This window comes from Larus michahellis, chromosome 10 (assembly GCF_964199755.1).
Source record: "Larus michahellis chromosome 10, bLarMic1.1, whole genome shotgun sequence".
In the NCBI taxonomy this organism is placed as follows: domain Eukaryota; kingdom Metazoa; phylum Chordata; class Aves; order Charadriiformes; family Laridae; genus Larus; species Larus michahellis.
Genome location: NC_133905.1, coordinates 23027447 through 23039803, shown reverse-complemented (window position 1 = coordinate 23039803; position 12357 = coordinate 23027447). Strand labels below are relative to the sequence as shown.

The following is a 12357-nucleotide window of genomic DNA, read 5'->3' as shown; positions in this document are numbered from 1 at the left end:
TTTATGGAATCATTGAGCTAACAAGCAGTACCTTAAGCATTTTTCCTTCTATGAAATTGTTAAAAGTGGCTTGGCTAGAATATCCTTGGAATGTCAAAACTTGTTTAGGTATTTGAGCCAAAGAGGACGAGGTATAAAATTTATAGTTATTCAAGCCTAAAGAAAAAGATGAACAAATTGAACTAAACTGATGACTACTATAGCTATAATCATGTTGGCAGGACATGCTTCCTTGTCAAAGTCATTTAGTTTTTTCTAGATATCAGGAAATTCCTCACGCTTCTCTGACACTTTGATACAGTATCTGTAGCAGACATTTCTGTAAGCAAAAAATATATTTGGAACAAACATTACCAAGCCACACAAAAAAGGGCAGTTTCTTAGTGTTCTGCCACTGATATAAAAACTAATGTATTAAAACTTAGATGTGTTATAAACATCATCAGAACGTCTAGAATTATTTCTGAAACTATTATACTTCAGCATGTAAAAAAGTGTGTAATTTATACAGCAGCTTTAAAATGCTCTAATTAGTGTCTTCCAAGTACAAATCCTGTTGTTTGAATTTTGTACCAAAGAGCTAGAAGAATAATACGAAAAATACTAATGAATATTCACATGCTCTTGAAATGAACCCCCTTCATTCACAAACATTTTGAGATCAAATTTTATTAGCACAAATGTTCACAAAAAGTATAAAAGTGTAATAATGCATTTAAATTATCAACATTTTAATAACCTGTATTGATGAGCTAATAGGCCTTTTCATAGGAAGCCATAAAGTTCTTTGGAGGATGTGCCTTGTTTTACTAAACTTTTCATTATAGATTCTAGTCAAAGCAGATTCTTTACTTAGGTTAGAAGAAGATTCTACAAAATGCCTAAAGGCGGACACAGGTTCCTAATGTGTGATGCTGAGAAAATTCTGCTAAAGTTTAAAAAAAAAAAAAGGGCACTCTGCCTTTTAAGTCCTATTGGATGCTGTCTGCATCATTACATACACGCTCACGTTTAATCATCTGGATCGTCGACTTAAGAAATGAAGATCCCATCTCAAAGGTAAAGTAGGGGCCTAAACCTACGTGAAGGTCATTGTAACTGGACTAGACTATACTTTCAGTGGTCGCGCCAGAATCGGGCAGCAGTCAGGGTGTCCTAGATCTTCTCCATATATCCACCGTGGCAATTTAGATGTTTGTTGTTCAGTGGAACATCGGGCCAGATAGTACAGTCAGATTTATTGTACTCAGATCTGTACAGATTTTAGCGTGCACAGGGGCTGCGTGCAAGATTTCCAGGTGCCCAGCAAGAGCTAATGCTAATGTCCTCTCTGGAGAAAGTCCTAGTCAGCCTCCAAATGTCATCCAAATCACATTTCCCGACATGATATAGGCCACCTGGGAAACCCAAACATATAGTAGACTGGGAAGGTGCATGGTATGTTAGGGAGGGATATCGAACGTTAAGAATGGAATTTCTAGCACAATCTCTGATTTTTTTCATGTGGCTTTGTTGCATGTCCACAAAATGGGCATAATGGGCAGCTGTGAAAACACAATAATTAAATACCTGTGAAGCATGCCATAGCAGTGGTAAAGTGGCAGTGTAAGATGCAGGACAGAAAGAGCAAAAGTGAAAATCAGGCTTGCATGTAACTAGGATGAGTCAGAGTCAACACAGAAACAAAAATGAAAAAAGGAAAAAGTTGTATGCATGTAGAGATGGCTACAAGCAGCATGATTCAGACCTCAGTTTCAAAAGCCATGGAGTTTGGCTTGCTGTGCCATACTTTGGCCTGGGCACAATTTTACTCATGCAAGCTGTGTCTGTGTTGCTGGGACTAGACCTTGATTTACCAAGATCCTGAAAGTATTTTTAAAAAACAAGAGACCTTTAAAATCTCCGTCCAGTGCCTCACTATCTGCACTGAATTTGTCTCAGTGACGCTGTATTTAACTTCTTTGTTACAAATCTGCAGTTGCAAATCCATATTGAAGATTTTTTTTTTGTTTTTGCGCTTCATGAATGATAGCTTTATTCCATTCCCCAAGGAAACTTGATTGGTAGGTGGCCTACCTGGAAAAAAGTGACTCTGAAAGGAATTAAGGAGACAAAATAGAAATCAGCTTACTTCAGTGCAATGTGTACATGATCCGTTATATTCCATTGTGTATTGCAGCACCTCCTGCTTCTCAACTATCATTCTACTGCTGAAAGTGAAATCTCCTTTGGAAGGACTTATACACGTAACAGAATTTGTGTTAGGTTTCTCCAAGGTTAGCAAAAGGTGCCAAATTTGTTGTACTTCTGTATATATTCAAATGGAAAAAAAAAATTATTCTGAATAAAAAATGTAATTTTACAGTTGAAATGCACACTATATACTACCAGTATATATGGAGAAACAGAGGAAGCCTGACAGCCTTGCTGTGCAGGAACAGAAGCCCTCTCGACCATTGCCAGTGCTGAGATAAGTGAGGTCAGCAGACTACTGCAGGAAGAGAATGGGGAAAACAGAAAAGATGATGGAATTTTGTAAATTGCCCCATGTTGGTGTTTAAAGCATAGAAAATAACAAACCAATTCAGAACAGTGTTAACCTTTGAAAAGGCTCGGAATTATCGTACTTGATTGCCCACTTAAAATTTCTGAGGTGTACATACCATAATTTGAAACCAAGTAACCTTGAAAAGTTCATAATTCACTTTCCATAGTGCTATTAACTAAGTCATTAAACATATCCACATGCCTATTTATAAATTGTATTAATTGTTTTCAAGATTTAAGACTACTATGTTCTACTAAATTTCCCTGATGTTTTTAAAGCAGAAACAAAGGTTGGGATTTTTGTTTGTTTGTTTCTTACTTGTCTCTATTTCTTGTGGATTCTTATCACTTGTGCATTCATTCAGTTGTTCAGTGAATAGCTCATTAACACGATTTCTATCTGGGTATAAAAGCACACGGCAAAAGCACTATTATGTAACAGTTTGAAAAGACAGCTATAAATAACCTACTTTAATAACCATAAATTTACATTAGAAAGGTAGATAAACTCTGAAGTGAAAAACGTTTATTTTTATCTGATGTTACTGTTTCATAATCTCAGCATTATCAGCCTCATCCTGAATAATTTAGTAAGGTCTTGGGGTTTTATACCATCTGAGAAAGGCTTGCATATCAAACAGATTAATACGATAGGAACAGAGACTTAAAGAAGACCTACATTTCTCTTTTGGGACGCAGCCTTACTTACCTGGTCCACATTCAGAACTTCCAGTGACATCCCTGGCAGATTAGACTATGCAAAGAATGGCAGGTTTGGCCCTTTTACTGATTTTCTAAACACTAGTGCTCCTTCTGAATAATTTGAAGGAAATCAACCTTGATGGAATTTTAAAATTTTCCTTCCTTATTACCATTAACTGGCTGCCTTCATTTTAGAAATCTAGTGAATTTATGCCTTCCTTTGGCCAAACATCTTCTCTTGGAAGGGAAATACTGGCAGGCAAAACCAAAGCATTCAGTTTTATAGATGGTATCAATCCATCATTATCTCTGCTGTAAGGCTGAGAGGATGTTCTCATAAAATCTTCAATAAGCGTTATGAAAATACAGAAAGTCTAATGCAGTAAATGGAACATGATAACTCTACTAGCAGAGAAAGTGATAAAGAAATAATTGAAAAAGGAATGTTGTTTTATGTACTCTGTAAGTCTAGGATACTTATTTTAAAGTAATGAAGTGTAATGCCCCCTCTTGCAATTGGATCTCTGTGAGTAGACAGGAGCAGCTGAAGAGAGACTTAATGCAGAGGCAGGAACATATCCCGTGCACTTCTGGTGGCGGGATCAATGCCTAATTAATGAGTTTTGCCAGTCAAGCTTAACGACTGTGTACATTTGTATGTATGTAAGATCTTCCATTGGCTTTTTAAATAATGGATGGTTATAACCACATGCTCAAATACAATAATCTATGAACTCCTAATTCCCATAAGCCTTTTGCTAGTACTAAGGGATACCAGTTGTAATCTTGTTCCTGTATTGACTGGTTTTTAAGTGTCTTTTCATATATTAGACTACTTTAAATACTTCTTCGACTGATGTTTTCTTTGGTGGAGATATTTTGCAAGGCTCCTCAGCTATGAGGATGGAACCAGACAGCAAACTAAGCAGGAAAAAAGCACAGCGATGAGAGCCATCAGAGCTTCAGGAAATACAGGTAAAGCACTGTACTTTGAGATCAGCGATGGGTAAGATGGACACAAAGAGGGCAGCTGAAGTGTTCTAAGATGAAGCCTGATAAGGAGGAAGAAAACTGACCATCCTTCCCAGCAATTTTTGCAGGATACTTCTTCAGCTTAATCACAGACAGCATCAGACAAAAAAAGGCCCATCACTGTTATTCTCCTCTTAAGTTACTATTCCCAGACCAATTTCTTTCTCTAAGTCTCTTACCCTGCCCTTTTCATCTCCTACTGGGCCTGGTGTAGGCAACTCCCCATCTCATCTCAACCAGAGCTTCATCCCTAGAGGAACAGTCTTTTCATTAAATGTGTTAGTATTATTTGCCAGTCACTCTTTAGCCCTTAAATCAAATATTATTTTATTTGAGAGGTTCAGGAGCATGATAGCGCAGAATATTTCTCATCATTCTACTGTGGGAGCCCTGTTTCTTCCAGTTTAATGAGAGTTCTTACAATTAAATTGTACACAATGCATTTAGCTGCTGACACTACACAGAGCCAGCCCTGTACTGTTAACATGCAAGTACAGTCATACCTGCAAGAGTTATGCTTGGAACTGTTTTGAGTTAGCTTGACCCAGTACACTTTAAAATAATCTTCCACACCTAGTTGCCTTATCATTTTGCTGGAATTTCACCTTCTGAGTTGCAATTATTCAGAGTTGTGTTTTTGGGGGGTTTCGTCTGCTTTGTGGTTTTGGGGTTTTTTTTGGTAGAGGAGCATTTTTAAAGATTTTAAATTATTCAGAATTTTAAAATATGAAATGCCTGAAAATAAAGCCAGGTGTTCCTTGGCCAGATGTTTTTTTTAGTAACCTTTTTTTCCTGAATGAACTCTAGAACCTGAGGTTTTCTTAATTCAAAATTTATCAGAGACTCAGGCCTCAATCCAGGAAAACGTGTACGCATAACCCTAATATTAGATACATGCTTAGTACTCATATCAAGTTGGTTTAGCCTTCCTGAACATGATGAGCCCCGCAAGTCCCTGTAGTGCCAAAAGACATGAGACACACATATTGAGTACCCTTGAAATCTGAGGGCTGGGGAAGCATCGAGGGATGCATCAAAGGGAAGACAGGCAAACAGGCACCATCATCACTGTGCCATTCAAATACTTTGTTTTTCTGAACATGGATTTTAAATTATTTCACTGCAAACAGAAGATCACCTCATGCTATACTGATACAGGTTTTTTCTAGCTTTATAAAAAAGTATTTTTCCGCCAGAAACTGGTTAATTTAAAGGATTTAATCCAAGTATATGTCTGCTTGCTTCCTTGGGAGTGTTTTCAGCTCTTCAGACCAGACAAGTGAGTTCATAAGATCTTTCAGTAATTCTCCCCCTTTTATTTTCAGATTTCAGTAGAAACGTTATCAGCACCTGTGTTTTGTTATTTACTGCATGTATTTTGATTGCCTCTTAAATCTCTTTAAAACGTAATTCTTCCACAAATGGCTCAGCTGCTTGGAGAATAACCATTTATTGTTTGCCTTTATCCCTCTCACAATTAAGCAGCTCATTAAAGTACTCCCTCTGTTGTTGTATAATTGCATTCTTTGTGACTAAGAAATTTACATTTTTGTTCTTTATCAGACTTGCTCAGGTGTACATTGATATGCATGTAAAATTATCTTATATTTCTAATACGTCTATCCTGTTCCAATCCTCCACCATGCCAGCTAACCACCCCACTAACTGGAGGTATCTTTGCACTCTCATTTTAGTCTGAGGGACGCACCAGCTCCGTACTGGTCTCATCACTGCAGTATGGAAAAAGACAGTGGGGCACTGCAGCAACCATGCTAAGTCAAACCATGATTTTAATAACTTCTCACCAAGCATGCAGCTGCACTCTCTGCCTCCTAGCCTACTCTCCTCTATCCAAAATTGTCTCTAATGCTAACACAGTGCTGCAATGCACGGCTTTCAGTTTAAGCAAGCAGAAAATTCACTTCATAATTTCACTGTGTAACAGAAATGGCAGAGTTGCTCATCAGTGTCTCCTGCCTTACAATTGTCTACTCTTACAACTTCTTAGCATGCTTTTGAGTATGCACTGAAAGATATGTCAGGTATTTAATTGCTGTACTTAACTGTCACGTTTCATCAAAAAGCTTTAAGGTCCCAAGTGCACTTTGCTGTTCCTTATGAAAATCACTCAAGTCTAAGAAGTATTTGAGAATAACAATAATTTTCCGGTTACACACTGAATACTCATCACCATAACTACTGATGAAAGAACGTAAAGACATTCTGAGACTGCAAAACCTACCTTTAAAAGCAAGGAGGTACTGGGATACAGACATTTTCTCACCTCATTCATTGCACAGGATGCAAGGTGCTCGCTATCTACATCTTATCTACTCAGCTGTGACTGTACTAACTGTAAACACATTGTATTGATTTAATCACAAGCTATTTTATCACACCCCTCCCTAATAGCCAAGTCTTTACTGAACTTATCTTCATAACATGCCTATGAAGGAAGGTTATGGATTGACTGACAGAAAGAGTAAAGAAAAAAAACCAACTCTGTTTTTTGGGGAGCAATTTAAGGTGTAGCGGCTTGATTTGCCAGAGCTTTTAATACCATATATCTTTCTGGGCCCAGCTCCCAGTGACTTAAATTGCAGCTGTAAAGTTCAGCTCTTCTCTAAATCAGACCACACAATTTCAAGATGTGCATTCGGAAAATGAGTAATATACCAACAGAAGCTGCAGCAAGAAGTGAACTGTCCAGCAGCACACAGTCCTCTGGGAGAGAAAATGGAATAGCCTTGCTGAGGTACTGATAAATAAAACACTAGGTGAATAAATATTGAAAAAAAAATGCTCCTAGGTAAATAAAAAGTCCTGGAAAGTTTACTCACTTAGAATAGATAAGAATTGCTTAACTGCTGTACTACCTAAATTAGAACTGGTTAAACTCTCAGGTGGTGTGCTTGGACAGCATTTGATCTTTTGGGGCAGAATTCAAGTAGCTTAGTTCAAAGATGATTCTCCCCTTTTTAAAATCCCTTCTCTCACTGAATATACACCGTCCTTCTGTCGAGGTAATGACAGACAGATCCTCCACACAATAACTTCATTCACTAAATAGGTTTGATTAATTCCAGGAGCATGACTTTTCCCATGCACCATGAATGCTGAAGAGATCCTACTGTTAAACATATGTTGAAATAATGATACATATGAACACAGCCTGACAACAAGGACAAATGAAGACTGTCAGCCTGACTTTTGACTTACAAAACATAACGGTCTTTCAGAGTACTTTCAGGTGTGTTCAAATTTTCTAAAAAAGCAAATTATTAAATACACAAATTCCATCATACAGAATCGTGTTTATCGCTACAGAGATCACCAGTTCATTTAAGTCTTCAGCAAAAATATCTGTAACAAAGTGAACTGAGTAGTACAATATCATCCACTACAAAGTCCAATCACCAGCAGGAGATAAAACATATATTTTGCAACATGTTTACAAAATATATGGTAAAAAAAAAAATTATCAATTTGAGACTTGCGATTCCTGAATTCCATTCCAGGCTCTGAACACACTTAAATGATTACAGATCTGTCAGTGCTGGTTAAAACTTCCCTCCTTTTTCTTCTTCCTACATTGTCCTACTTCCCATGCCGTTCTGCCACACTTTTGAGCAACACACAGGAAAAGGTCAAGCTCGTGTTAGGCTGGCTGATGAAATCCAGCTACTTACTGTGCTCCTTGGAGGAGCTCCAAGCAGCTCAGACCAAGACCGCTTGTGGTATTCACCTGGTTTGCAGAGTTCACCTACCACCAAGTTCCTTGTCTTGACTTCTTCACCTTTTTCTGCACTTTGGTCTGCCTAACTTTTCTTTCCCCCTCTCCTAGGACACAAAGAATACAGGAAAATAAGTCATCTTACTTGAAAGATATAAGAATGCAGATAATTAGTATTTTTATAAGAAAAGAACTGTTGTTTAGCTTAGCTGTTAGCATCACTGTAAGTGCTATAATGTACACACTGAAAAAGTATAGTATGTAATGTAACCATACCCTCAACGTATTTTTGAGTTTCCTAATCCATAGGATTTAGGATTTAATCCATTTAGATATTATTTGGTTGGGGTTTTTTTAAACCATAGGTCCTATTTTTAAAAGGACCACCACCTCACCCCGCTCAGGGTTTGTGGCAGGTGCTCTCCGGGGCCAAAAGTGCCTGAAACTCCATGCTTTTCCCCCCACACATCCCCAACGGGGTGCAAACCAGCACCCGCTCCCTTATAAACCCCTCCGGGCCAGCTGAGGCGGCCTGAGGAAAACCCAAGCCCTCTCCCAACACGATGTACCCCCGACAGGAGCCTTCCTAGCCGCCCAAACCGGCGGTAGTTTGACTTGGCGGGCGTCCCTATCGCTCCTGGCTGTTGGCGCCACTAGAAATTACCTCAGGGAAGGCGGCCCCGGGGGGCGGAGGGGGCGAGGAGAGGGCCGGGCCTGCCCCGTTCGGGGGCAGGCCCGGCCCTCTCCTCGCCCCCTCCGCCCCCCGGGGCCGCCCTGCCCCGCCGCTGACGTCCCTCCGCCGGCGGCACAGCCGCCCTTTCCCGCCCCCAGCGGAGCATGGCTCCCCCCGTGCCTCTCCTCCTCCTCCTCCTCCTTTCCCTTCACCTCGCCGCCTCCTCCAAGCTCAACATCCCCAAGGTGCTGCTGCCCTTCACCCGCGGCACCCGCGTCAACTTCACGCTGGAGGCCAGCCAGGGTTGCTACCGATGGTGAGTTGCAGGTGCCGCCGCCCTTTTGTCCGCCGCTTCTTCTTCGTCTTCTTCTTCTCCCCCCCCCCGCCGCCCCTGCGCCGCCGCCCGGATGCACCTGCGGCGTTTCCTCAGCCCGCGGCGGGAAAAAGCGGCCTGGCGGGGCCTGGTCGCTCGTTCCCCCCCCGCCCCCGGAGCCGTTCTCCAGCAGCGCCAGGCCGGTTCCACCTTACTTCGGGCAGTTTATGGAGTGGCCCAGCAGCGTGGGGTTAGGAATAGAGGTAATCCCTGAGGGGAAAGGCTGGGCATTACAAACCATGGCTGGTTATTTGTTTGGTTTGTGTGTTTGGTTTTTTTTTTGTTCCCCCTCCCGCAGTGGGGATTAAACCCGCTGAAGAGGGGCTTTGGCTGGAGAGGCTCTGAGGGGAAGTCCCTGCTGTGGGGGAGTTTCCCGCCATGGCTGGGTGCCTCACATGCACCTCGCACCTCATGTGTGCCCGCCCTGCTGCCCCATGTACCCCACACATGGCCACCCTGCCACCCCACACGCCCAATGTGCTCATCCTGCTGCCCCATACACCCTCAGTGCCTCCCCACACCCCCTCTGTAGCCACACGGGCCACCGTTAGTGCTGTCCCACACGTCCCCAGTGCTTTGCCGGACACCCTCAGTGCTTCCCCATGCACCCTCAGTGCCTCCCTGGACGCCCTGACTAGCAACCTCGGAGACCCTCAGTGCTACCCCAGCCACAATTTCCCCACGGCCCCACGTGTGTGGGTGCAGCACCCGGTGCTCAGGCCACTGCTGGTGGTGTAGAAGTGCCCCTTTCCTCGCAGCGGTCAGCAATGAAGGACTGGAGGCCTTGAGTTCAGGGTATGGATGTAAGGAAGGAGGGATTGAGTCGCGGCACCTAGCTGAGGTGAGAGCCTCTCGGTGCTGCTCTATGTGTAGGCAACGCCCTGAGTATGTTGCCTGGGGAAGATGAAGTCAAGTTTTAAAAGGTTCTGTTTTTCTGGGTTTCTTTTGGAGGCCTCGGTGCTGAGCATGTGGGAGGTACTTCTGGCTGGAGCCCCCGTCCCGCCAGGCACAAGGCTCCCAGGAGGCAGGTCTGGGTCTTGTTGAGCACTGGGGGCTAAAGGCAAATACCAGGGGGCGTGCAGATTCAGAAACTGTGTCACAGTCTTCGTGTTAAACAAGTGTTACCAAATCCTCTCCTGCTCCTCTGGAGCATACCAGAATTGTAATTTGGATCAGTAACGAGCAGGAGGTACCCACCTGGAAAAAATGTGGCAGTCGAGATATATTTAGGATGTTACTTCCATATGTGCCAGATGGATGCGGGTGGCAGTTTTCAGTTGTTATATTGTGACTGACAGTTACTGAAATACATCTTGTAGGGCTGTGTTTTCACTCTGTATTGGTTTATTTGCCTGGTGGTCCTACGCTTCTCGACCCTGGGCTGGTTACAAGCCTTTTATCTCTGACACCTTACACATTTGAGAGCATTTGTGCACAAGAGTAGTAATCAAAGTTTCTCCAAAAGGTGGCTGAGAGGAAGTTACTAGATGAGCTGCATCTGGTTGGTTGTGTAATTTAGTTTTTATATGGACCGTTTTTGGTGAAAATATTGCAATTTCTTTTTCCTTGCTCTAATTTTTAAAGGCAACGGAGTCTTTAAAAGGGTTTGGTTTATGTGGTAAAGAACATCCTATGAAGGTAAAAAATAAACTCATCAAAGCACTAGTAAAATCTAGGTTGTGTAGACTGTCTTTCCTACTTTGCCAGTGAAATGCTAGATGATGCTGGGCCAGCTACAGCCATTCCTGCGTGTGCCAGGTGCTATCCAACTGTCAAAAGTACATAGACCTTTGTAAATCTCACTAAGGTCTACAGATTAAAATATGTAAGATCATGCTCTGGCGAAATACCAGATTTGGTCCGCACGTGTTTCTCTAGTGAGGGTTATTTGTAGGCACTTCAGAACGTGTTATATTGGCTGCAGTTGCCAGCAATGGGTCGTATCCCTCGTGCAGATAGGCTTCAACATGCCTTTCCATCCTCTCCCTCTGTCTGCCATTCAGAGATTAATTTTGGTTCAGAATTAAGGAAACTATACCAGCTTTGCACAGAGCGTGTCATCATTTTCTGTCCCGGGGTTGTAAAAGTGTGTTTATTCACTTCTGCTTTGCAGGGACTGGCAGGATGTGGGTGGTAGAACTCAACGTGTGCTTACAAAACCATCAGAAGGAAGCAGTAGCTGTGTGTGTGACTGAGCAGAAGCAGTAATACTCGCCACGGTGCTGAGAGCATGTTTGCTAGATTGTATCTGTGTCTCTCTCCCTCTGCATCCTTGCCCCCGCGGGCCTTGAACTGCAGGGGATTAGAAAGAAGTGTAGTTTGGAGGGGCAGGCAACTCCACAGCTACTTGCTGACAAGTTTCCTGTACTTTCCTGTTAAAGCCGTCAGTAAGAGCTATTACTGGAAGGAGGCCATCAAACTGAAGAAGTTAGGAAGTACCAAATGTAGTGACTTCAGAAGTAGTGACTGTTCCTCACCCAGGATTTGTAAAATGATGGGTGGGTTTGCGTGCAGGACAGCAGGGATTTGGAATGGAAATGGTAAGATTCAGGCCCTTTGTGTCTGGAGAGCGGACAGAGGTTGTGTAATATAGGTGATGGGAAGGTTAGAGGTAGTGTATGAAAGCTGTGGTCATCTTACAGCAGCATCTGTCTTCAAAATACATCCTTTGAGTACCTAAGGGACTTCATTACTCATCTCAAACATTCTAAATTCATACCTGAGTGTCCAATTTCATGAAAAATCAGCATGTTGTGACCTTATTTCTTTCCCATTTCCCTTTGGACCTTCAAGTTTACCTCTGAAAGCAGGAGATTTTCAAAGTGATTGTAGTGGTGTTTGAGAATTCCAGTGATGCAAAGGGAAAAGGTCAAATTTTATCATCATCCCAGCAGATTGGGAGCAATGATAAAGTTAGAAGCATGGCTTTAAAGTATTTTCTGATTTTCAAGATGCTCGTGTCTTCTGCAGTTTGGATTGCCTTTATGTTAAAATTATTTTTTGGTAAAAGCTTTGTTTTCAAAGCATACAGTGTTCCCGTCTGTAAATATTGTATGTGGTACTATCTTCAGGGGTAAAACACAGTCTGTGCGGATATATTTAGCATTTAAATTACATCTGTATTTATCTTTTAATTACCTTAATCCAGAAATTACACCTGGGAGAATGAAAGCATTCAGAAACCGACTTCTTGAAATCTGCCTTACCATAATAATCCTTTTTGGTGGGGAAGAGGGGAAACACACAAAGCAAAAAAACCCACAACATTTTTCTTCAAGGTATATGGCATGATGCAGA

The 12357-nt window shown here is 42.0% G+C and overlaps 2 protein-coding genes across 3 annotated transcripts in view; one reads left to right on the top strand and one right to left on the bottom strand.

The window, feature by feature from the left end:
- HDAC11 (histone deacetylase 11) overlaps positions 1 to 9167 on the bottom strand; it is a 53553-nt gene extending 44386 nt beyond the window's left edge. Inside the window, exons 1-2 of one of the 2 annotated variants that reach the window (XM_074602466.1) lie at positions 8900 to 9167; positions 7971 to 8121 (exon numbers count right to left, since the gene is read on the bottom strand). The gene's annotated coding sequence lies outside the window, so the exon portion shown is untranslated. The remainder of the gene's footprint in view (positions 1 to 7970; positions 8122 to 8899) is intronic. The other variant, XM_074602468.1, reaches the window with a different exon arrangement.
- The window catches only part of NUP210 (nucleoporin 210), a 68493-nt gene continuing 64931 nt past the window's right edge, over positions 8796 to 12357 (top strand). The window contains exon 1 of the mRNA XM_074602462.1: positions 8796 to 9003. Coding sequence (XP_074458563.1) covers positions 8852 to 9003 — 152 coding nt within the window. The 5' untranslated portion in view covers positions 8796 to 8851. The remainder of the gene's footprint in view (positions 9004 to 12357) is intronic.